General features: G+C 39.9%; 3 protein-coding genes across 12 annotated transcripts in view; all 3 read right to left on the reverse strand.

Moving 5' to 3' along the window:
• LOC104233189 (protein SEMI-ROLLED LEAF 2) overlaps positions 1-17840 on the reverse strand; it is a 60251-nt gene extending 42411 nt beyond the window's left edge. For 7 of the 10 annotated variants that reach the window (XR_011402225.1, XR_011402226.1, XR_011402227.1 and 4 more), the window contains exons 1-6: positions 17474-17840; positions 17186-17382; positions 17034-17108; positions 16828-16943; positions 12915-13029; positions 12288-12416 (exon numbers count right to left, since the gene is read on the reverse strand). Coding sequence is in view for 7 of the 10 variants with exons in the window: in XM_070156079.1 (XP_070012180.1) it covers positions 12288-12416; positions 12915-13029; positions 16828-16943; positions 17034-17108; positions 17186-17320 (570 nt within the window). In the remaining 3 variants the exon portion in view is untranslated. Of the gene's footprint in view, positions 1-12287; positions 12417-12914; positions 13030-16827; positions 16944-17033; positions 17109-17185; positions 17383-17469 lie in introns of all 10 variants that reach the window. The other 3 variants (XM_070156081.1, XM_070156080.1, XM_070156082.1) reach the window with 3 other exon arrangements.
• A 2267-nt stretch (positions 17841-20107) lies between these two features.
• LOC138878242 (uncharacterized) lies at positions 20108-20665 on the reverse strand. Its single transcript, XM_070157908.1, has one exon. The coding sequence runs from the start codon at positions 20663-20665 to the stop codon at positions 20108-20110; it is 558 nt and encodes a 185-aa protein (XP_070014009.1).
• A 1311-nt stretch (positions 20666-21976) lies between these two features.
• On the reverse strand, positions 21977-23850 carry LOC138878244 (uncharacterized). The gene is made up of 3 exons (XM_070157909.1): positions 23066-23850; positions 22981-22998; positions 21977-22004 (listed from the first exon to the last, which is right to left on the reverse strand). Exons 1-3 carry the CDS (start codon positions 23848-23850, stop codon positions 21977-21979), a joined length of 831 nt encoding a protein of 276 aa, XP_070014010.1.
• Positions 23851-26776: the final 2926 nt, after the last annotated feature.

A 26776-nucleotide genomic window follows, 5' to 3' on the forward strand; every position in this document is an offset into this window, starting at 1 on the left:
AGGTAAATAAGCCAAATATAACAGTTGAGCGACCGTGCTAGAACCACGGAATTCGGGAATGCCTAACACCTTCTCCCGGGTTAACAGAATTCCTTATCCGGATTTCTGATTCGCAGACTGTAATATGGAGTCATTCTTTTCCTCGATTCGGGATTAAATTGGTGACTTGGGACACCCTAAATCTCCCAAGTGGCGACTCTGAAATAAATAAATAAATCCCGTTTCGATTGTCCTTTAATTGGAAAAAACTCCTTCACCCTGGCGGGTGCCGGAAAAAGGAGGTGTGACAGCTCTGGCGACTCCACTGGGGATTGGTTTTCCAGAACCACTGGTTCAGAGTTAGAAATTCGAGCTTAGATAAATTGTTATATTTGGCTTTATCTGATTTTTACATGTTTTGAGCCTAATGTGCTAAATGCTGCTTTTACCGCTTTGATATTATCTGAACTGTATATAAATTGTGCCGAAACCTTTCTCTTCTTACCTCCGGGGATGTGCTTACTGGTTGAGACTCCCTATTCTGTTAGTGTCATACCCTAAATAAAAGAGGCTCGGAAAGTTTCTAAGCCGGCTGGCCTTTTGGTTCCCGGAAAGGAGCTCCTTCCTCAACTCGAGTTGTCCGCTCGGGTACACTGTCTAGAACACCGACCCAGGTTTTTGAACATAGAATAACGTGACTTCATGCCGGATCCCTAGTAGGAACGCTTATTTGCATCACGTTGCATTTGACTTAGGGGACTCAACACAGGGGTTGGGTCCGTCTAGGACTAGCAACCTGATATGAAAAGACCATCCTGATGCATCCTATTTGTTTTCCGTGCATTTATTTGTCTCGCGCCCGCATGCTGACCGGTGTTTGAATATTAGGAATATTATGAAATTGAAAAAAAAAAGGGAATAGCGGAATAGGGAGTTAATTGTTTATTTTTAAAAAAAAAAAACAATGCCCAAATACTGTCGAAACCCTGCCGAAATTTCAAGAAAATGAAAAAAAAAGGGTTAGTTTGTTTTGCTAAAAGCAAAGAAAAAAATAGAAAAAAAAATCGTTGTTCTATCTTGTTATCAAAGATAGAAAAGGAAAATAGTTTGTCTTGCCATGAAAAATGAAAATGAAAAAAGAGTCTTGTTTTTAAAATGGTTTTTTTTATTTATTTATTTAATTGTTTATGAAAACAATAAAAATGAAAATAAAAAGAGTCTTGCGTTGAACGTGGTTTTATTATTTGTTGCAATATATATATAAAAATCCAAAAAGTATTTTTCTTTATTTCCCTTCTAAAAAGTTTTTTAGACCCCCAATTTTCAAGAAAAAATCCAAAAATATTTTTCATTCTTTATGTCTTTAGAAAGTCTTTTTAATTGTTTCAAATAAATATATCAAATAAAATATATATATATATATATTTTCTTTGAATTTCTTCCAAAAAATCCGAAAATATTTTCATTCTTCTTTCAAAATTGAAAAGAAAAGTCAAAATTCAAAAATATTTTTAGAAGCATTTCTTTCATTGAAAATAAAATTCCAAAAAAATATTTTCTTTAGAAGTTTCTCTTTCAAAATTCAAAAAAAAAAACTCTTCTTTATAAGTCTTTCCTTCAAAAATAAATAAAAATAATAATAATAAAAAAGGGTTAGTTTATTTACTTTATTCATGATTGCCCGAACTACGCGGGTTTGATTCTCACCGGATGTGAGATACGTAGGCAACCCTCATCGGGTCCAACCTCCCCTTTTGCTAAAAAAAAAAAGGGTCAGAATGCGGGAAAAAAAACTATTTTTTGAAGTCTTTCTTTCAAGAAGCCCGAAAAAAAAAATGATTGAAATGGTTAAACTGCCTAGGTATATTACATTACAACGTGCAATTGCGATATGTGTTAAAACTCTAACGCTGACAAGTTTGTTGTTTATTAGAAGTTTCGACAATTAGTTTGTTAGAGTGTACTGGCAATATACCATTATCAAACAAGATCAAAAGGGCCTATACCAAAAAGCATGACTGGCTCAGAAAATAGTGTTGAGTCGGAAAAGACGGCACATCAGATGCTGAAAGAGGCGATGGCCAATATGGAAAAAATGAGATTGGAAATGAATGAAATGCAGCTAGCCATGGCTAAGGTGCAAAAGGGGCCCGAACCAGTTGTCACTCTTACTCCCCCACCGGGACACACGCCAGAATACCCTTCCCCCGACCCTTCAACAAGCTTCCCAAGCCACCACTACTATCAGGGGAGGGATGCCTATGTTCCCCAAGCTCCGTCACCCAATCAGAACCCTCCACCACCGAATGTTCCCGTCTTTGTGGTGCCTCCCCCAGCCCCATTGCACAAATCATCCAGTGAGTCGTTGTTTCAGGCTCACGCTACACAATATTACCCCCCTGAACTCACATTCAAAGCACCCGAGCCACATACCTATAACCCCCAATTTGAGGTCCCGGCGGAGATTGAAAAGCGGGCTAACAGCCCAGAGCAGGATGAAGTGATGCGGAAATTTAAAAGCCTGGAGCAGTCCTTCAGGAACATACACGGGTTAGGCAACCAGGTCAGCGTGGCCTACAAGGATCTATGCCCTTTCCCTGACGTCCAATTACCAGCAGGGTTCAAGATGCCCAAGTTCGATTTGTACGAAGGGCATGGCGATCCTATGGCACATCTACGGGGCTTTTGTAGTAAGATGAGAGGAGCAGGTGGTAAAGATGAGCTGTTGATAGCTTATTTTGGTCAGAGTTTGAGCGGATCTGCGCTGGAGTGGTATACAAGGCAGGATCCCAGCAGGTGGTACACCTGGGACGACCTGGCGCAAGCATTTGCTGGTCATTTCCAATATAATCTTGAGATCGTCCCTGACCGTCTCACATTGTTAAAGCTCGAGAAGAAACCTGGAGAAAGCTTCAGAGAATTTGGTTTTCGTTGGAGGGAACAAGCAGCAAGAGTCGATCCTCCGATGAGGGAAGGTGAAATGGTGGATTACTTCTTGCAGACTTTAGAGCCAACCTACTTTGGTCACTTGGTAACGTCGGTTGGCAAATCTTTCAACGAGGTTGTAAAGATGGGCAGCATGATTGAAGAGGGACTTAAGTCCAACAAAATCTTGAGTTATTCGGCAATTAAAGCAACCACTCAGGCCATCCAGAGCGGTACTGAGGGTGTACTTGGGAAGAAGAAGAAAGAAGATGCCACAACTGTTGAGTCTGGAGCCTGGTTCGGATCTAGAGGCCCGTCACCCTACTATAGCCAACCACGACCCTACCACCAAAATTACCCCCGCACTCCATATAGCCCTCCACGACATTATTACCCACTGCCAGATCCCCATTTTTCCGTTCATCATGCACAAACCTATACCCACGCTCAAGCACACACACAATGGCGTGTGTCGGCTCCCCAAAATACATACCCACCTCCACCAAACATATATCCATCATCGAGGGCCTATAGAAATCCTCCAGGGTCAGGTTTCCGTGGGAATCAAGCTTTTAAGAATGAGAGGAAGCAGAAATATACTCCGCTGGGAGAATCCTATACTACCATGTTCCACAAATTGAGGCAGTTAGGCCTATTGAATCCTATTGAGCCCAAATTACCAAATCCCCTTCCTGGAAATCTTGACCCTTTAGCAAGTTGTGAATATTGTTCGGGGGCTCCCGGACACGATACCGAGAGATGTTGGAAGTTGAAGAATGTCGTGCAAGAGCTTATTGACACAAATAGGATCGAGGTTCAGGTTCCAGAGCCGCCAAACATTAATTAGAGTCCGCTACTAGCGCACCATGAGACCCACATGATCGAACTAGGGCACAAGGAGCTTAAGAATCCCTCACAAACGGTAATGATGATCCGTGCCGGTGAAAATAGTTCGAAAAAAAAAATCGACCAGGAAAAGCAGGGGTGCAGTGTATAGATGACAAGTCGGTCATGGTGATGGGGAAAGGGTCCAGCAAGGCAGATGTACAGTTTGTGGGGCTGAAAGCAAAAATCAACAATTGGACGGCTACTCCTCTTCCTATCCGAAGGGAGTCTTGGTAGTGGGCTCTGATTTTTCTTTCTTGTTTTGGAGTATTGCAGAGTTGTAATCCAGTTTTGTTTTAGTGTGAAACTCTGTTATCCCGTATTTTTATAAAGTGAAAGTTTTTCTCTTCTTATTTTGTTTTAAGTCTGTTTTCTTCTTTTTCTCTTTCTAAACAATGCTCTTTATACTGATTCCAATGACATGGCATGCACAACGGATCTTCAACTTAGTCTAAAAAATCAATCTGATTCCGAACTAATTGTACAAAAGGTCAATCATGATGACGAATCGGAATACGGTGATGATGAAGCCTTCGAAGAGACAAACAGAGAGTTAAGCTAGTTGGAAGAGAAATCCAAGCCCAACTTAAATGACACAGAAGACATCAATTTAGGGGATGCAGACGATATCAGGAAATTTGAAGAGGGACAACAAGTGTTGAAACAGATCCTCCCACATCAGGCCAAAGCAAAATGGCAAATTTGTCCCGAATTGGCAGTGGCCGTCTATTGTGACCAAGATGTTATCCAGTTGCGCTTTATGTCAGACAGATGTCGAGGGAAGATGCATCGACATGGCTATTAATTGTAATTGTTGTTTGTTTGTTTATACTTGGCATTTATCGGAGAATGAAATGACGGAGGCAATTCTTTCTTCTAGCCGAACACTTTTAACCTTTGCTTTACCCCTTTGAGCCTTACTTATTCCTTCATACCCCTCTCTTGGAATCATTAATGAAAACGAAAAAAAAAAAGGAAAATAATAACAAAAATAAAGGAACCATGTGAACTACGTTTGACCTGATTCCTCAAAGAAGGATACGTAGGCGCCTCACGGCTCGGTCATAGTGTAACCAAAAAATAAGAATCCCGAAGCGAGAAACTGGGGCAAAAGTTATGTTTGTAATGTTGGGAAAGAAGTTCGATTCCAAGAGTTGTAATGGTTTTTACCCATCAGAATTATTTTGAACCATTTTTGATGCCCTCCTTTTCTTTTAGCCATAAACAAAAACCCATGTTGATGTCCAAAAAAGACCTCCTGATCAGAATCCGAGGAGTGCCAAGTCGGGCAAATGAAAGCAGAGAAAAGTCGGCAACGAATTGATAACCTAAAGAATCCCTAGCAAAGAGTCATATCAGTAACACTCCAATCTCCAGCTTAGAAAAATAAAGTGAGAAAAGTCTTATCGGTGAAAACCTTCACAGGCACCATAAGGCGACGGGAGTTGAGAGAAATGAGAGAGCCTCATCAGTGAAAACCCCTCGAAGGGCACTATGAGGCGACAAGGATATAAAAGGGGCTAGCAAGATAAGATTGGCAAAAATGATCCGCATCCGGCGAGAGATAGGCTTCTGCGCATCCCTAGTAAAGTAAGGCCGTCAAAAAAATTGATTGATATAAATAGACTGGGTTGGTTAATCCGAAAATGCATGACATGATCATTGGGATTGATTGTACCATTCAGATAAGTTCTTTTCTTTTTCTTTCCCCAACATTTGTTCAGAACGACTTTTTCTTTTATCTTTTTGAAGTCATCACTTTTCATTTCTTGGTTTAAAGTGTTTTTCTCCAGTAGTTTGTTTTTAGAAGGATTTTTTTCAGAGCTTACTACTAATTGCCAAAATGGTGCGAAGCAAAAGGCGAGCAGGACATGCCAAAGATAAGGCAATGAAACGGAAAAGACGTTTGTTGCAAGACCAAATGATGAGTTGGTCTAAATGTCAAGGGGATATAATGATAACTAAAAAAAAACTGAAAAGCAACAATTGAGAAAACTGAGGATGAAGTTCCATGAAAATCCACAGCAGATCATCGAGATGCAAGAGCATCCTTGGCCGATCATCGACCAAGTTCCAAAAGGGTCGGACAACGCGGAGCGAGGAAAGAGAGGGGGAAAACCACCCCCAGCGGGAATGTGATCACCAGCAGGAATGTGATCCCCAGCAGTAATATCATCCCCAATAAATAGTATCATCCCCAGCAAGTTCTGATAGTGTAATGGAACACCGAGCAGGGAAGGGAGAAAAGAAAAAACCATCCCCAGTAGGAGTGGCACGACCACTCACCATGTTTTTTTAAACTAACAAAATCTTTCTTTGATTTGAAGCAGGGAAAAGAAATGTTACAGATGGCGGAAAGACAGACCATAAAGAAGATCATCAAACCGGGGCAGAAAATTTTCTCATTGCGAAAATTTTCTCAAAAATCAGGTACCCACTTGGGGAAGGAAGGAAGGCAACGCAGGTCTGGATAAAGTGATATCCCCAGCAATTTTCGGAGGAATGAAACACTAATTTTGAGGAAAGAAGTTCTGAAGGGAGATGATTCAAGTAAGAGGAAAAATGACTAAGGAGGCAGGAAAGAATAACGCCAACAGAATGTTATACTTTAAGGAGCGTTGAAGTTGGGAGTCCGCCCATATAACAGAGGAATACATTTCAGTCTTTACATTTCAAGTATTGAAGTTGGGAGCCCGCCCATATAACAGAGGAATACATTTCAGTCTTTACATTTCAAGTATTGAAGTTGGGAGCCCGCCCATAAAACAGAGGAATACATTTCAGTATTACATTTCAAGTGTTGAAGTTGGGAGCCCGCCCATAGAACAGAGGAATACATTTCAGTCTTTACATTTCAAGCGTTGAAGTTGGGAGCCCGCCCATATAACAGAGGAATACATTTCAGTATTACATTTCAAGCGTTGAAGTTGGGAGCCCGCCCATAGAACAGAGGAATACATTTCAGTCTTTACATTTCAAGCGTTGAAGTTGGGAGCCCGCCCATATAACAGAGGAATACATTTCAGTCTTTACATTTCAAGCGTTGAAGTTGGGAGCCCGCCCATATAACAGAGGAATACATTTCAGTCTTTACATTTCAAGCGTTGAAGTTGGGAGCCCGCCCATATAACAGAGGAATACATTTTAGTCTTTACATTTCAAGCGTTGAAGTTGGGAGCCCGCCCATAGAACAGAGGAATACATTTCAGTCTTTACATTTCAAGCGTTGAAGTTGGGAGCCCGCCCATATAACAGAGGAATACATTTCAGTCTTTACATTTCAAGTATTGAAGTTGGGAGCCCGCCCATATAACAGAGGAATACATTTGAGTCTTTACATTTCAAGTATTGAAGTTGGGAGCCCGCCCATATAACAGAGGAATACATTTCAGTCTTTACATTTCAAGCGTTGAAGTTGGGAGCCCGCCTATAGAACAGAGGAATACATTTTAGTATTACTTTTCAAGTATTGAAGATGGGAGCCCGCCCAAAGAACAGAGGAATACATTCAGTCTTTTTATTTCAAGTGTTGAAGTTGGGAGCCCGCCAATAAGAACAGAGGAATACATTTCAGTATTACATTTCAAGTGTTGAAGTTGGGAGCCCGCCCATAGAACAGAGGAATACATTTCAGTATTACATTTCAAGTGTTGAAGTTGGGAGCCCGCCCATAGAACAAAGGAATACATTTCAGTCTTTTCATTTCAAGTGTTGAAGTTGGGAGCCCGCCCATAGAACAGAGGAATACATTTCAGTATTACTTTTCAAGTATTGAAGATTGGGAGCCCGCCCATATAACAGAGGAATACATTTCAGTCTTTTCATTTCAAGCGTTGAAGTCAGGAGCCCACCTGTATAACGAGAGGAATACTTTTTAGTCTTATACTTCAGATTCTGAAATCAGTAACCCCACCGGAAGGCAGAAGGTTACAGCAGGAATCCCCAACAGGAAACAATAAAAATCCTCAGCACCGGGAAGCAGAAGGTTGCAACAAGAGGTCCCAGCACAAACTCAAGTGCATGTGTCAAAAGGAAGAAAAGACGCATTTTGAAATAAGTGGCATGTGAACATTAAATCATGCCCAGCATAACAAATCTGATAAAGAGGGTCGCACCCCCAGAGGAACCGCCGAAAAGCTTAATGAAGAAAGCCATGTCCCCAGCGGACCGAACAAAATGATGAAAACTGGTATTCAGAAAAGCAAAGGGCCAGTGTCATCCCCAAATTCACGGAAGAAAAGCACCGGAGGAAACACAAGCCGACAAGAAAGCAAGGCAACAAGAACAAGTTGCAGTCTAGCCTAGCTTCTTGTTTTCTTTTAAGCACGGTGTAACAAGGAGATCGGTAAGCAGTGGTAATAGCATGCAACAGCAGTAACCTTGCGGTCCCACGGTAGTCTCAGCTACCAAAACTTCCCGAACTACATTGACCTGATTCCTGTTTAGCCCAGGATATGTAGGAAACCTTTGAAGCAAAGGTTCGGTCAAATCTTTTTCAAAAAAATGCTTCACACGGAGTACTCGGATGGGCAAAAATCGCTCGCTTTATCTTTGCACGAAAACCCTTCGTGTCTTCGGGCAAAGAGGGGCAGCTGTAAGCACGTGATTTTTGCCCTATATGAGAATTACTCCCAAAAAATTCAAAAATAAAATGATTTTCCTTGGTGTGCAATTTTGTGATATTTTTGAATAATTATTTGTATTTGTCTGTGCATGTTTATTTGTTAAATTAATAAAAATACAAAAATATGTCGCATTTTGCATGTAGGATTTAATTCTACAATTGTTAGTAATTAAGTTTGTTTTACAAAAATTAAAAATTACAAAAATAGGCATCTTTTGCATTTTTAGCATTTAATGTCCAAATATACAATTTTATGCTTAATTATTACTTAATTGTGTGTTAATTGTTATTGGGAGTTAATTTGCGCTTTTATAACTTAATTTAGTTCTTAATAATAATTTAAGGAGTTTTAGAATTTAGTTTTAGAAAAATAAAAGAAGAAAAGAGAGCAAAAATATAAAGAAAGTCTGGAATTGGGCCTCTTCTTCAATTTCAAACCACAGGCCCAAATAATTGCCCAACCTTCCCCATGACCCGGTCCATTTCAAACCGGGTCGACCTAGTCCAGTACCAACAACCCAACTCCCCCTCTTCATTTTTCATTTTTTTTCAATTTTTTACCAAAAAAAACAAAACAAAACAAAAAAACCCTAAAAAAAAACACACTACCTACCCGCCCCCCCTCTCTATCTTCTTCAAAAGAAAAAGCTCCAAACAAACCCATCAATGGCTGCCCTTCCCCCGCCTCTTCTCCTTCACATACACACACACACCCGCTGCCCGTGTTTCTTCTTCTTCTTCAAGATCGCGAGGGTTTCTTCTTCTTCAAGATCGTTGCCATAGTTTCATCTCCTTCGTCGAGCTCAAAGCTTGCTCGACATCCATGGCTGCCACTGCTGCGTCGCCTGCTTCTTCAGTCCGTGCTGCTGCTATTTCTTCTCCATTGCTGCTGCGTTTCCACTGCTCCATCGACGACGAACAGCTCGTCGACCTTCACCAAACATGCTTCCCGTTGCTTCTACCTTCTACTTCATCTTCTCCGTCACTCCAAAACCGAGCTGCCTCGCCAATGACCAGCTGCTTCTTGCTGCTTCTATTACGTCCAAACAGACCCCGTCACTCCAAACGACCTACTGTTTCTACTAAGATCCAGCCATGACGGGCAACTGCTCCCAACTAAACCCAAACCCCATCGACAACCATGCTGCCCGCAGCTGCTTCATCGCTGCCATGGCTGTGTCCTTCTGCTTCACCTCATTCAGTTGCTTCTTAGGTTCGTATTCGTCGTCGTTTGTTCGAGTTTTGGTTGGGGTCGTCAAAACAGCCCATACATAGTTCGAGTTCGTCGTTGGTCATTTACGGTTAGTTGTTCTAAGTTTTGTTTCTGTCCGTAATTTGTTTGATATTTTTCGGATCCGAAATCATTAAATGTTTGATTCTTGTTCTTGATTTTTATTTAGTTGTTTTATTTTTTGTTTATTTTTAGGTAAAAAATTGTTAGTAATTATAATGTTTTTTTTTAGTTTTATGTTGAAGTTCAATGAATTTTGTCTTTAGTTTGTTCTGTTAATTTTATAAGCTGAAATGAATAATGGAAGTTTAAATTTTTAATTTAGTTTTTTTTTTTTTATTAATTGCATTTAGGTTATTTCATGTATTATTATTCTGTAAATCGCCGTCGTTTGGCATAATTAGGCATATTGTAGCGATGTATTAAATAGTGCTTTGCTTCAACCTGATTATTAGGTAGTATATATTTAAGCATGTTCATTACTAATTAAACTGTCAAATAATAAAAATAGAAGAAAATAACGTAAAAATGGCTTTATTAAATCAATTTGTCAAAATTGATTAAATTCCTTATTCATAAGGGTTTTAGTATCGCCAACGTTAAGTTAATCGGAATCATGTAGCTGAATTCAGTTAAAACATGAATTAATTTTGCGAATCAAGTATTAGGACATGATTTGAATTAAAACAAGGTTAGTTAAGGTTAAATTATTTAATTTTTAGAAATACGGTTTAGTAATCAAGATTATTTCTAATTTTCAGTATTTGTAAATAATTAATTTCAATAACTCAAGTCATCTAACAATATGATTTTAATTGACTATGGGATAATTAGTTTTTTTTTTTAAAAAAAAAATATTTGACAATTCCATGCTGTATTTATAATTATAATTTTAGTAATATTACTTTCCGTTAATATTTGTTTTAAACTAGTATTTAATATGTTATTTTTAAGTATGTAGAGATTGATTTTATATTAGTAATAATAAAAAGTAGTCATTAAAAGATATTCAAAAAATAAGGGAGGATTTCGCTAAAAATAAATAAATATAAACAATACAAAATTTGCAGGGTCCTCCAATCTTATTTATTTTTTTAAAAAAAATATTTAGATTCCGGGATGGGCCATTTAGTAAATTTCACAGTCCTACCTAATAGTTGAATAACGCGTAGTATTTTGGTGCATATTTAATAAAGTTATTTTCTTAAATACGGGTGTGCATTTATGTAACCCAAATCCCGATCTTGACGAAGTCAAAATGCGTCAACAAATCACGTGTACACTGGTTGTGACGTGGTTCGAGATGCGTTTTCACGACGTTGCAATTCTTGTATAAAATAATAATAAGAATAATGATAAAAGCGGTTTAATGCTAAATTTGCATATAAGTTCTTAATTGTTTAAAAATCAGGTAAATAAGCCAAATATAACAGTTGAGCGACCGTGCTAGAACCACGGAACTCGGGAATGCCTAACACCTTCTCCCGGGTTAACAGAATTCCTTATCCGGATTTCTGGTACGCTGACTGTAATATGGAGTCATTCTTTTCCTCGATTCGGGATTAAATTGGTGACTTGGGACACCCTAAATCTCCCAAGTGGCGACTCTGAAATAAATAAATAAATCCCGTTTCGATTGTCCTTTAATTGGAAAAAACTCCTTCACCCTCGGGGGTGCCGGAAAAAGGAGGTGTGACAGTCCTTAAGCTTCATGACCTTAATAGCATATAAGTTGTTTACTACTTTAACCTTATAAACAAATAGTGAACCTCATGCTAGATTGAATTACCTTCCCTTTACCTGTTCTCTTCAAGAACTTTTTATCATCTCTGGATGCACAGCATTAAAGTGAATTTCTTAAAATAACGGAAACGGGTAATCTCTAACTTACTACTTGAGAAATTAGAGCTTAGACGTTATGAAAAAGCTTCCTATCCTTGTTACAGAAGCCGCACTAGAAGTAGTGAACCAAACAGGCACCTTTCCTCACTTACAATACACTTGAAACTTCCTAATTTTATCTGATGTCCCTGAAGAGATAGTTTTATACACTTGAAACTTTTACAGTTACTAGCTAAGTATCTGTGTAAACTGGTCAAATTAGCTGGCAAAACATGACATATAAGTAGATATTTACCATCAATTGAATAAGGTGCCTCCCTGTCATAATTTCCGTGTCGATGAGTTTGGACAGGCACAAACATCAAGAAATTAGTCTTTGAAGTGAGTTAAATTATTCCTAACACCAAAAAAAGGTACAGTGCCACATGCAATTGTCACGAGTATGAGAGCAGCTATCAGGAAAGGTTAATCAAGGATATATGTAACAAGCTTTTATCACCATGTATGAGCACCTACTAGTTCTAACTGGTGCAAGACATGTCCAGTCAATGTTTTTGAGAGAGAGAGAAGCGTAAAAAAGCAACTTCGCTTAATGTGAGCCTCAATGTTAGTAAAACAACAAATGCAGCTAAATCCTTCAAGAAGGTAATATCATGTCCATGTCACCAAGACCTAGTTATTCGGTATATCAGAAAACACCCCAAAACACCTGAAGTGGTTCCAAGTTCAGGTACTTGAGATTTGTGCAAGTATAACGAAATAAAAATATAGCAGAGAGAGAGAGAGAGTGTGTGTTTTTACCAAGACAGCCAGAGTTTGCATTCCTGCAGACCGCAAGCTAAGGGCTCTGTCATCATCTCCAATTTCTCGAGCTAGCTGACACATTTTAGGTATAAGGCCTTCTAAGTTGAACATATACGTACCATCCATCTGCATAATAAGGAAAAGGAAGAGAGCTTAAATCCACTTTTTAAGAGCAACCCAAAATATTTTCTAGGTTCTTATAAACCCATTTATCAAAACCATACTCCATTTTCCTTCGCTCAGACCACTTCCATGGGGTAAACCCAATCCACCAAGAATAAAAACCCAAAAGCACCCCTTGTTGGATATGTGTACTAATATTTCTCTACTCATCCATCAAAATTTACATCCTCCTCATGGTAATATAATGTACTTGCAACACTATAATCCTAAATCCTAACAGACATCAGTGCTTGGTACCCGGCTAGAGGCTTCAAAATTATGAGAGATCAGTAAAAGACACAATGATGCATTACCAAATTACTCAGTGGCATTTATATTCCACGACTACCCAGTTCACGTTATTGGCTCAGATACATGAGCCGAGTACAAGTACTTCAAAATACTCTTTCGTAAGGATGGTATCAGTACATATTAACATCTATTTTTCTTCGGCACACAAACCTGCCAATTGATGAAGTCGACGAGAGTGTTGCAACCTAAAATCTGCATCTCATCATGCTGCGTCTGTTCAAAAAGAGTGCGGATAATCCCCAATAGACTAGTAGCATATAGTGGCCTGCAGTTGTAAATTTAAACCATTACATTATGTTTGAACTCCAGAAAGTGCAAAAGTAACTGAAGTAATAATTGTATGCAAAACTTTAACTGTATCAGTGCAATAGAGTAAAACTGCATATCGCATGCATAGATACTGATGCTATATCGAAAGAACATTTCCATCCAAAGTTAACTTAGTCAACTAGATCATCATAGATAGTCCATTTCCAAGTCAGAAATTTCCGCGGAAATAGCTAACTATTATGACTTGAATTGTGTACAGACATATTTGAGGTGGCATCTACAGGGACTAACAAATGTTATTTCAGTATTATGATTCATTGTCTCAACAACAACAACATACCCAGTGTAGTCCCACAAGTGGGGTCTGGGTAGGGTAGAGTGCACGCAGTCCTTACCCCTACCTTTAAGAAGGCAAAGAGGATATTTCCGGTAGATCTTCGGCTGAGGAAAATATAAATGGAAGGGCTATAACAAGCAAACCAAATCTGACACCGAAGCGAAAATGCTAACAGAACTAACATAAGAAATGCAAACAGAAAATCAAAACAAGGCAGTAACAAGTAATAACAGAAGTCTATGGATACGAAAATACACAAAAGACACTAAGTGATGTATCAAAGTTACTGCTACAAACACGGACAATACTCGGCTACCTAACCCTTGACCTTTATACTCAACCTCCACACCTTCCTATCGATAATCATGTCCTCAGTAAGCTGGAGCGACGTCATATCTCGCCTAATCATCTCTCCTCAATATTTGTTCGGCCTACCTCTACCTCTCCATTGTCCCTCCAATGCCAGCCTCTCACACCTCCTCACTGGTGCATCTGTACCTCTCCTCTTCACATGGCCGAACCATCTAAGTCTTGCCTCCCTCATCTTGTCTTCCACCGGAGTCACGCCCACCTTGTCCCGTATAACTTCATTTCTAATTCTATCTAACCTGGTATGTCCGCACATCCATCTCAACATGCTCATTTCAACCACATTCATCTGGACATGGGAGTTCTTGACTGGCCAACACTCCGCTCCATACAGCTTAGTCGGTCTGACCACCACTCTATAAAACTTTCCTATTAAGATTTGGTGGCACATTCTTATCACACCGAACATCGGAAGCAAGCCTCCATTTCATCCATCCCACCTCAATACATTGTGTGACATCCTCGTCGATCTCCCCATTCCCTTGTATAACTGACCCAAGGTACTTGAAAATTTCTCTCCCAGGGATGACTTGTGAATTCAGCCTCACATCTTCGTCCACTTCCTGAGACGTGCCACTAAACTTGCACTCCAAGTATTCTGTTTTGGTTTTGCTCAACTTGAAACCTTTAGACTCCAGGGTATGCCTCCAAACCTCTAACCTCTCGTTGACACCACCATGTATCTCGTCAATCAATACAATATCATCTGCAAATAACATGCACCATGGCACCTCCCCTTAAATGTGTCGCATCAGTGCGTCGATCGCCAAGGCAAATAAAAATAGGCTGAGGGCTGACCCCTAATGCAACCTCATCACAACTGGAAGTGTTCTGAATCCCCTCTCACTGTCCTCACCCGAGTCATTGCTCCACCGTACATGTCCTTAATAGCCCTAATATAAGCAACAAAAACTCCTCTAGCCTCCAAGCAACTCCACAGCACCTCCCTCGGCACTTTATCATGAGCCTTTTCTAAGTCGATGAACACCATATGTAAATCCTTTTTCCGCTCACTGTATTGCTCCATCAACCTCCTAACAAGGTGAATAGCTTCTGTAGTCGAACGCCCCGGCATAAATCCGAATTGGTTCTCTGAAATCGACACAATCCTCCTCACCCTCAACTCCACCACCCTCTCTCATACTTTCATAGGATGGCTCAGTAGCTTGATATCCCGATAGTTGTTGCAATTTTGTATATCACCCTTGTTCTTATACAGCGGGATCATTGTACTCCATTTCCATTCCTCGGGCTTCCTCTTTGTCCTAAAAATAATATTAAATAACCTAGTGAGCCACTCCAAGCCCACTTTACCCACACACTTCCAGAACTCAACCGGTATTTCGTTTGGCCGGTCGCTCTTCCTTTGCTTATTTATGCATAGCCCCCTTTACCTCCTCAGCTCTTATATGCATGCAATACCCAAAGTCCCGATGACTCTCAGAGTGTTCTAAGTCACCCAGCACATGTTCCCAACCCCCTCTTCATTCAAGAGTTTATGGAAGTAAGTCTTCCATCTCCGTCGAATAAGGGCCTCATCCAATAACACTCTACCATCCTCGTCCTAGACGCACTTCACTTGATCTAGGTAACGAATCTTCCTTTCTCGCACCTTGGCTAGCCTGTGCAATTTCTTATCTCCTCCTTTGCCTCCAAGTTCTTTCGGCAGTCTTAGTCACGATAACTGCCAACTTCGCTTCCTTCTTAGCCACCTTATTATGATTCATTGCCTCGTTTCAAGAATAACTAGATCTCTATCAGTAACGCCAGCAACAAATATAGGCAACAGAAGCAAGAATATAAGTCACCAAGCAAAAGTGGGGTGGGATTAAAACAATCTCATTAAGGAAATAACATCTTAAATGAAGCAGAATAAAGGTAGATTGTTTTTCTATTTTGACAAGTTAAGGTATGAATCGACAAAGATGTTTTGATTACAGGGATAGGTTATATGAACCCTTTTTGATAAGACATTTTTTTAGTTGTGACCTAACTAAGACAAATTCAAAATAGTTACAGCATCTCAAACTAGAGTTCTGACCAACTTGCTCACGCCTCTCCATTCATTAGGTTTCAAGAAATATTTAAAACTAGGTCTTTATCCTTTCATGTTTTAGGCAAGACATAGCGCAGCTTTAGCTGACCGAGGACATGACCCTTGATAAGAAGGTATGGAGGTTGAGCATTAGGATAGTAGAGTAGGTAGTCTAGAGTGTTCATAACAGTAGTATTGGCATGCAGCCTCGCTTTCTGTTGGTAGTAGGTTTCTGTTGTTTTCTTTCATTGTTGATCACCTTACTATCTTGTTGTTTTTATTCTGCTTTTATATGGCTTTTTGGTACTGTTCCTTCTTGTCTATATTTTCATTAATGTGTTGCTTATGCTTTCCTGAGCCGAGGGTCTATTAAAAAAAGCCTCTCTATCCTCATAAGGTAGGGGTAAGGTCTTCGCATACACTACCCTCCCCATATCCCACTGTGGGATAATACTGGGTATGTTGTTGTTGTTGTTGTTGTTGTTGTAGGTCTTTATCCTTTATTCTGGGAGGGGGATAGGTACTTCGTAAGGAACTGTTTCCAAATGACTTCCATAATAGTTTCTTAGAACAACTCTTATGTTTGCTTTCTCCAAAAGTTGTTTTATAACTCCGAACTCTTTTATATTCTCAAAAAAGTAACAGGCAGTTTATAAAAACAGGAATAGATCTAATGTGGATTTCCATCAGGTACATAACTCTTGATAACCAGTTGAGGTCTATATTCAGCCCCTCTACAAAGAGAGAGGAATTTACTGGGGCTTCCGTTCTTTAAGTTCTAAATTCTTGTGTACCTTTTCTTTCATGGATAAATGGAACTTTATAGAACTGCGCCATGGGGTTGCAAAAACCAACCTAGTAATTTAACAGATAGAAATGAAGAGCCTTTCTAGTTCAGTTGCAATAGAGAATGTTAAATCTAGCTTCTTCACTGTTGCCAAAACAACTAATAAAGCAATCATGTGATGATCCTCCTCTATACATAGATTTTAGATCATAAAGATAGAGAAGATCCAAACTTCTCTATATAGGTACATAAGTATCAAACTTACATGTGCTCCTTACATGAAGATAGCAGCTTCCTGTAGATGACGGTAACAACCTTTACTGAGCCAAGGTGCTCATTTCGCAAATCTTTGTAACACCTTTGCTCTAGGTATTCCGTAATCTGAATCACATTGATCAGAAATTAATTATTAAGGGAGACTCCTGACACCAAAAAAGCTTTCTAAAAAAAGGGTTAATATTATATTACTACCTTAGGGATACGGAAAGGGTTTTTGGAGGCATACTCGCAAAGTTTGGCAATCTTTCTATCATTTGGCTCAGCATCCTGCAGAGAAGAAAATAATAAAGTAACGGCCAAAAAAAAGATACGGCTATACGTATAAGTCAACAAAATGGAGGGACCTGTGATTTGGGGAAAATCTCAGCAAGGAGCTTCTTGTAGCGTTTAACAGGCTGTCTAGACCTTGCGCGCAATGATGGGCAAAGGAAGCAGAGATTACCACATGCTGGCACTACTTTCCTTGACATCACCCCCATTCTTGAAACCCAAAATTCTAATTTAACTTCTTTTCTTCAGGGTCCGTCCGTCCGTCAGTAATCTTAAATAATAAGAAATACAAGCATCATCATGAGATTAACAACACAGATCTAAAAAATCGAGCAAAAATCAAATAAACAACACCCACCCACCAATTGAATTCAGCACTTGAGATCTAGATCCACCCCAATGAGCTCATATGACAAGCCCCTCAAAAATTGAACCTCCTTCTTCTTCTTCTTCGGTTGCAAATTGGACGAATTTGTCAGGCAATAATTAATTGTTTTAGCAACAATAATTTAATAAGAAAATTGAAGTTTTCAAACAAAAATTAACATACTCTACGTCTTATTTTTAACCTGGGATTATTAAGTCAAAGGGGAGGGCAGAGGATGAGAACTCTCCCCCTTTGAGGTTTTTCTTTTCCAATCCGTGAAAACTAAAAAGTAGTGTTAATTATTACGGCAAAGCAAAAATGAAAACTAATTATTCCAGCAAAACAGAGATTGGACAAATTATAGAATATTATTTTTTTTTTAAAAGTTAGTACTATTTATTGTCTATGTCCCAACAAGGAATATCTATAAATACTGGGTGTCACCAACATACTTGTAACGGGCAGGTCCAGCCTGGACCAAGTTAACTGTTGTTTGTCAGTAGTGAAATAGATTTGCCACGCCCCAAAGGTAGAGGAGCACGACATAGCACCCGATGCCTTAAAACTTAGGGGTCGTTTGGCAGGGTGTATAAAAATAGTGTGAAATAATGTATATTAGTAATGCATGTATATGTAATGCAAGCATTAGTTATGCAAATATTATTTTTTATCTATTGTTTGGTGTGGTGTATTAAAATTATAATACATTGCATAATTTTAAAAAAAACAGTTACTTACAAAAATGCCCTCCATATTCTCTAGCTTTAAGGGATTTTAAGGACAATTTTGTCTTTAACCATGCTAATACATGCATTAAAGCCTTGGTATTACTAATGCCATGGTTTTTTATGCATTACTTATGCATAAGATAATGTCAAGTATGATGTATAACTAATACAAGTATTAGTTATACACAAGTTGAAAAAAAGGTACCAAACAAGGTATTAGTAATGCATAGAGCTAATGCTTGCATTATTTTTTCTAATACATCCTACCAAACGACCCCTTAGTGATAAGTATACTCATGTTTCTTTTATTGTTAGCTCCTGTTTGGCCATAAATTTTTGCTTCATTTGTTTATGAAATATGATCATATTTTGGGGGAATCAAAAAATTTAAGATCCCAAAAACTGGTTTAAGGCAGTTTTTGGGTGAAAATTTCTCTTACACTCACAAAACTTCAACTTCTTCAAATAAAACACATGTTCAAACACAATTTCAACTTTCAAAATTATTTTTCAACACAACTTCAAAAACTTTTTTTCAAGTTTCAATTAAATCTACGTCCAAACGCTAGCTTAGATTTGGACCGTGCATGCCCCATGGTAAGAGATATCTCAAAAGGGTTCAAAATTTATCAACATTCACCATAACAGATAACAAATATTTCAAAAAGTACATAATTTTATGAATACAATGATAACATTCTATACATAATTACATAACTCACTTTATACTCGAAGCTTCTATGACAAAAACTACTTAAACGTATTAATAAACTAAACTCAAGATGCTCGCTAAAACAAAAGCGGGCTCACCATAATCAGCTGGAGAAGAGGGATAGATGCACAACGAGTAACCAAACAAAAGCACTCATATATATTGCCAATTTCTTCACATAGCATGGAATAAGACATATAAAGAAAACATGGAAAGTGTTCAAAACAATAACAATTTTATTTCATAAAGTATTTGAAAGGTTGAAAACCATACTCTTAGGGGCAAGTATATTAATTAATCACCGACATAATCACTAAACCATCATGTGTAGGTGAAATCTGTTATCGGCCCGTTCAACTAAGCCTTGTCATGTGGTTCGATATTCATATGCTAGCATTTCATTAATCCCAACCAAGGAAGACTATCTAAGCGCCAAAACCAATAGCACGACCATAGTCCTACACTAGCACGTCTAGTTTCGGGTATTGGGCATATTCGGCCAATACCTTCTTGGTTATATAATAAAACTCCGAAAATATTTTATTTTATTTGGCACCTTTGTGTCACGTCCTAGACTTAAACTAAGCGCACGTGTGACACTTGACAATTTGTTCACGTTCTTGCACAATTTACTCATTATCTTGCTATGTCAAGTCAGCATAAACTACTATACTCAAGATCACTAAGGGAATGTTAGATAAGAAAGACAAGAGAAAATTTCCAAAGGACTTTTTTTATGGTAGAGAACTTGATTGGTTTGCTTGGTGAGTTACAAATGAATGCCAATATTTATACTAGTCACCGAGGGGCTAGTGTGTAAATAATAAGTTTTCCACAAGTCCTTCCATATTTACAAATAAGTACACCCTCTAAAATTTTCTAAATGACTAGAACATTTCAAGGCTTTCCAAAAGAGTCCTCCTATCAAATCCATAAATATCTAGAGCTTTCCCAAGGAAACTTTCCATAGTTCTAGAATATTCCACCAACAGCTAGTCTCAAACTTATGTAACCCTTACACATGGCAAGTATATGTGTCAAATAGATACTATGTGACATGATAACATGGTGGGTTGATCACGCCCAACTATGTCTTACAAAAGGACAATGCGGACGTTGCAAATATAACCGCGGTCTGGGCGTGTTCCTGCTATATATATATATTATTTTGTGAAGTTATGCATTACACTTACAACACATTCGTGGGTTGCCTCCCATGCAGCGCCTGATTTAATGTCGCGGCACGACGCAGATGAGCGCATTTAAGGCTCGTCAACCTCTGTGGTTCAGTCAAGTGTAGCTCAGACACTTCTTTTGGTTCGCTCATGCCCACGTATAGTTTCAATCTCTGCCCATTGACTCTAAATGTACGAGAGTCTTTCTCTGTGGCAATCTCGACAGCACCTGAAGGGAAAACTTCGACCACTCTAAATGGTCCAGACCATCGTGACCTGAGTTTACCCGGAAATAGCCTTAATCGTGAGTTATAAAGCAACACCATATCTCCAGGATTGAAATTTTGCTCCACAATGTTCTTGTTGTGCAACCTCTTCATTCTTTCCTTGTACAACTTTGTGCTCTCAAAATCAAAGTGTCTGAACTCGTCGAGCTCATGCAATTCTGTGATCCTCGTTGTGCCCGCAGCCTCGATGTCTAGATTCAGCAGTTTCTGTTCCCACCACGCTCTATGTTCAAGTTCCACTGGCAAATGGCAGGCCTTCCCGAACACCAACTTATATGGTGACATACCAATCGGTGTTTTAAAAGCAGTTTTATAGGCCCAGAGTGCATCATCTAACTTTTTCGCCCAATCAGTTCTTGTGGCATTCAGAGTCTTGGTTAGCACACTCTTTATCTCTCTGTTGGACACTTCAACCTGCCTATTAGTTTGCGGGTGATAAGGGGTAGCCACCTTGTGGCGTACATCATACTTTGCAAGCAACTTCTCGAAAACTCTATTACAGAAGTGAGTACCTCCGTCACTGATAATCGCTCTTGGTGTCCCAAATCTGGTGAATATGTTCTTCTTCAAAAACCCCACCACCACTCTTGCATCATTAGTGGGAAACGCTGCAGCTTCTACCCATTTGGACACGTAATCCACAGCAACAAGTATGTACTTATTGCCATAGGAGCTGACGAAGGGACCTATGAAGTCAATCCCTCAGACATCAAACACTTCCACCTCTTGAATTGGGTTCATGGGCATCTCATGGCGACGGAAAATGTTCTCGGTCTGCTGACATTCATTGCAGCTCTTCACCCATTGGTGCGCATCTTTGAACACTGTTGGCCAAAAGAATCCGGCTTCAAGCACTTTCGCAGCTGTCCTGACCCCTCCAAAATGTCCTCCATAAGCCGATGCGTGACAAGCCTGCAAAACAGAAGATTGTTCTATCTCGGGGACACACCTCCGGATCATATTGTCAACACAAATTCTAAATAGGTAAGGCTCATCCCAATAGTACATGCGATAGTCACGATAAAACTTTTTCTTTTGTACAGATGAAAGGTCATAGGGAACTATACCGCAGGCCAGGTAATTTGCAAAATCTGCATACCATGGCACTTTCTCAAGATTAGTAGCGAGTAGTTGCTCGTCTGGAAAGGTTTCCAGAATATCTTCAACCTCAATTGCAATTTCAGCTCCCTCAAGTCGTGATAGATGATCAGCGACTTGGTTCTCTGTGCCCTTACGGTCACGAATTTCACGGTCGAATTCTTGCAGCAGCAACACCCAATGAATCAGGCGCGACTTAGACTCCTTCTTCTCAATCAAGTACCTGAGAGCTGCTTGATCAGTGTATACAATCACCTTAGAACCAATCATATATGATTTGAACCTGTCGAATGCAAAAACCACAGCCAACATCTCCTTCTCAGTCACTGTATAGTTCAGTTGGGCTCCACTCAACGTTCTACTTGCATAGTAGATTGGATGCATCAGCTTGTCCTTCCGCTATCCCAATACTGCCCCCATTGCGTAGTCACTGGCATCACACATGAGTTCGAATGGCTGCTCCCAGTTGGGGGCAACAATGATAGGTGTTGTGACCAGTCACTTTTTCAGCTCCTCGAATGCTACCCTGCAATCATCAGAAAACAAGAAAGGGTGATCTTTTTCTAACAACTTACAGAGAGGGTTGGCAATTTTTTAGAAGTCTTTTATGAATCTCCGGTAGAAACCGGCATGCCTAAGGAAGCTTCTGATTGCTTTGACTGAAGTTGGAGGAAGTAACTTTGCTATTACATCCACTTTAGCATGATCACCTCAATTCCTTTGCTTGACACCCAGTGTCCCAAGACTATGACTTCTTGTACCATGAAGTGGCACTTCTCCCAGTTCAGAACCAGGTTAGTCTCGATACACCATTTCAGCACACGCGTCAGATTTATCAGGCACTCATCAAATGAATTCCCCACCACTGAGAAGTCATCCATGAACACCTCCATTATGTCCTCTACCATGTCAGTGAATATGGCCATCATGCATCGTTGGAATGTGGCGGGTGGGTTGCATAAGCCAAAGGGCATCCTCCGAAAGGCATAAATGGCATAAGGACAAGTGAAAGAGGTCTTCTCTCTGTCCTCCGGTGCAATGGAAATCTGGTTGTATCCTGAGTACCCGTCCAGAAAACAGAAGTGTGACCTCCCTGCCAGTCTGTCTAACATTTGATCAATGAAGGGAAGTGGGAAGTGGTCTTTCCGGGTGGCTACATTTAGCTTTCTATAATCCATGCAAATTCTCCAGCCCGTGACTGTTCTTGTGGAGATCAATTCATTGTTATTATTCTTAACTACCGTCATACCACCCTTTTTAGGTACACATTGAACTGGGCTAACCCAACTACTGTCAGAGATTGGGAAGATAATTCCCGCGTCTAACCACTTTATTACTTCCTTCTTTACCACTTCCTTCATGTTGGGGTTCAGCCTTATTTGGTGTTCCCTGGAAGGTTTGTGTCCCTCTTCCAGTAGAATTTTGTGCATGCAGTAGGCGGGGCTGATCCCCTTTATGTCTGCCATGGTCCACCCAATGGCAGTCTTGCACTCCTTAAGTACCTGCAAGAGTTGTTGCACCTGCACATTTAACAAACTAGATGAGATAATAACAGATAATGTGGAGTTAGGTCCAAGGAATTCATACCTGAGATGGTTGGGCAATGGCTTTAACTCCATTTTTGGTGGTTCTTCGATAGATGGCTTGGCTGGAGGAGTCTCTCGATTTTCCAAGTGTAAGGTCTCAAATTCTAGAGTTCTATCCCAAAACCCTCTACCCTCTAATGCCAACACCCATTCCGCTAGTTCCTCTCCATTCACCTCATCCAAATTCATTAGACATGCAGCAAGGGGGTCCTCAATGGTTAGCACCTCATCATCAGTCTCCACGATTACATCCACGACATCAATAAGAGAACCATTGGCGAATTCAATTGGTCGCCTCATAGATTTCTGCACATTGAATGTTATCTCCTCATCGTTCAATCTCATCTTGAGCTCCCCGATTTTACAATCAATGAGCGCTCTCCCTATGGCCAAGAATGGTCTTCCCAAAATTATGGGAATCTCTTCATCCACTCTGCAGTCTAAGATCACAAAATCTGCAGGGAATACAAATTTCCCTACCTGAACTAGCACATCATCTAGTATACCAGAGGGTCGTTTCACTGTCCTGTCAGCCAGCTGCAACAACATAGAGGTGGGTCTAGCTCTTCCAATGTCCAAACTCTTATAAATCGTTAGGGGCATAAGATTGATGTTGGCCCCTAGATCACACAGTGCTTTAGCAAAAGCAAAATTACCAATAGTGCATGGAATTGTAAAGCTCCCTGGGTCAGACAGCTTTTCTGCAATCGGTCTAGTCACCACTGCACTACATGTCTGAGTAAGAGTAACTGTGGCCAAGTCTTGGAAATTAAACTTTCGGGACATCAAGTCCTTCATCATTTTTGCATACCCAGGCATCTCCTTCAAAGCTTCAATCAATGGTATGTTTACCTGGATTTGTTTCAGCATTTCGAAGAACTTCTTGTATTGTTCCTCCTTTTGATACTTAGCTAACCTCTAAGGGAAAGGTGCAGGAGGTCTCTTCTTCCCAATCAACTGGGATTGATCCTTATCAGCTGCTACATCAACTACTGGTTCCTGGACTGTCTCAGCTTCTTTCTCGGTCGCATTCTGGATGTTTTTTCTTCTTGGGCAGGCTGGACTGGCACCTCCGTCAGTTTCGTTGACTCATCCAGCTCAATGGGCACTGGTATAAGTGTCTCAGCTTGTCTAGTTTCTCGAGCCCTCTCTTTCTCTACATCCAGATCTCTGCTATTGCGTAGACTTACCGCCATCAGCTGCTTTGGGCCTTGATCTTTTGGATTTATCTGGGTGTTTGCAGGTAGTGACCCATGAGGACGATTGTTCAGAGACATAGAAATTTGGCCCACCTGCACTTCAATATTCTTGATTGTTGCATCATGTGCATCCACTCTCTCATTAATCTTTGCATTAGACCCAATAACCTGTTGCATCATTGCCTCAAGTCTAGCAAACCCATCTTCCTGCCTTCCACCATGCTACTGCTGAGGAGGGTGATACCCCTGCTGTTGATTCTGATTATTATATCCCTGTGGCCTTGGGTAAGGTGTCATATTGTTAGGGGGTCTCATACCTCCCATGTTTCCATTGTTGAACTGTGGATGGACTGGCCTGTATTGCTGATTTTGCTGGCCCCAATTCTGACCACCCTGTCTCTGGCCTCCATAATTAGACACATAATTCATGTCTTCAGGGTAGTGGTGATGATCATGTTCTGCATTCCATTGGTTACCGATTGGCTGACTAATGTAAGATGCGCACAAGCCCCCATTGGTAGTATCTACGATATGTACCTGCTGCTTCTACCCTGACTCTTCCACCTTTTTGGTGAGTATACCCATCTGTGTCAATAAGGTGGTCATATTTTCAGCCATAGAGTTGGATGGATCTAAGGGCACTGAGTGAACCACTGGAGTGATAGGTGCATTCGTGGTTGTCCATCCCGAATTTTGTGCCATCTTGTCAAGCATACTCTGGCCTTATCTCCATGTTTTGCTCAAAAATGCTCCACCAGCTGAAGCATCAACAATGTTCTTCACGCTATCTGACAATCCCATGTAAAACCGCTGCCCCAACATCAGATCTGGAATACCATGGTGCAGACATATAACCAGCATCCCTTTAAAGTGCTCCCATGTTTCATGCAGTGTCTCCATTGGTCTTTGTTTAAAACTCAAAACTTCATCAATTTGTTGAGCAGTCTTATTGGGTGGGTGGAACTTGTTATAGAATTGCCTAACTAACTCATCCCAAGTTGTTATAGAATTTATGGGAAGTGAGTTTAGCCAAGTCTGGGTAGCTCCCGTCACTGAGAATGGAAACAATAACAGCTTGATTGCTTCAAGAGTTACGTTGGGCTGCCTTTGGGTTTTGCAGATAGAGAGGAAGTTCTTCAAGTGCTGCTGAGGATCTTCGACTTGCGACCCCGAAAATAGTCCCTTGTTCTGCAACAAGTGCAACATGTTATTCGTAATTTGGAATGACTCAGCCTGTATCTGCGGAACTACAATGGCTGTGGACAGATTTTCAGCTGTGGGTTGTGCCCAGTCATAGAGAGCAGCTGGCACTATTGGTACCGCTGGGTTTTCCTCGTGATCCCCCATGACTGTTTCGAATTGTGCAGTTGTTGGTTATTGTTTGTTTTTTCGATTAGCCCGATTCAAGGTCTTGAAAACTTTCTCGGGATCTGATAATGCTTCAAATACTTCACCAGATCTTGATGAGTTTCTAGGCATGCACCTGTGCAACCAAGTCAACAAACATTAAAATTTCAATGTAAAAATTGGGTATAGAGAAAAAATGACTACAATAAGAATTTTTGTACTTCTTTCAATTGTAATTGATAACACCGTTAATTCCCCGGCAACGACGCCAAAATTTGATCACGCCCAACTATGCCTTACAAAAGGACAATGCGGACATTGCAAATATAACCTGAGTATTTATGCCCAGAGTCGAATTCATAGAGAATTAACCTATCAATTACTTTCGTTGAACTTACTAAATTCTTTAGAATCAACTTCCCCAAACGTTGTAAATAACAATTGATGGTATATTTAATAACTAAGATTGCAAGTCAAAAAACAGTTGTAAACTAATTATGCTTAAATTGTGAACAATAATGAGAAGGTTCTAAGGTAGTGATTTCCCCAATTGATGGAGTCCCTTCTGTTTATGTTTCATATAGATTTACCAACACATCTCTATCAACCATGAACACTATTTTTATCGTGAATCTCTCCCGAGTAATCACGATAATTTACTAGACGCACTCTCCCGAGATACGCTAGCTGGCTTTGTTTATTACAGTTCACTTTAGATTGCACCCAAGACTTCGTTATCCCTAATCCCGCCTTTAAACCCGCAGTTATAGATCCCTCTTATACTTTGGGAGTGATGTTGTTCAACAATTACCTAAATATGCACTCTCTCCCAAGTTATGCATACTAAATAGGCACAGCTAATTAATGATCTTGTCAATTAACTACAACAAACACGTAGTTGAACAAATAGAGATTAAACTGGCAAACTATATTAACATAATCAAGAAGTTCATCCTTCAATAGGTTCCATAAAAAACCTAGACAAAGGATTTAGCTACTCATGACAATGAGTAAATAAACTATGAAAATATTCATGATCAAAATTGCAAGAAAAATAAAAAGAAGAAGAAAATATGATGTTTTGGGTGATCTCTTACACTTGTTTTTCTTGCCAAAGTACTTTCTAAAAAATTCCCTGCCTCCCTTGGACGAGTTCTATTGTTTAA

This window comes from Nicotiana sylvestris, chromosome 9 (genome assembly GCF_000393655.2).
Source record: "Nicotiana sylvestris chromosome 9, ASM39365v2, whole genome shotgun sequence".
Taxonomy (NCBI): domain Eukaryota; kingdom Viridiplantae; phylum Streptophyta; class Magnoliopsida; order Solanales; family Solanaceae; genus Nicotiana; species Nicotiana sylvestris.

Coding starts and splice junctions, on each gene's coding strand:
- LOC138878242 (XM_070157908.1), bottom strand. CDS start 20,665: ATGTCACCATATAAGTTGGTGTTCGGGAAGGCCTGCCATTTGCCAGTG.
- LOC138878244 (XM_070157909.1), bottom strand. CDS start 23,850: ATGTCCCGAAAGTTTAATTTCCAAGACTTGGCCACAGTTACTCTTACT.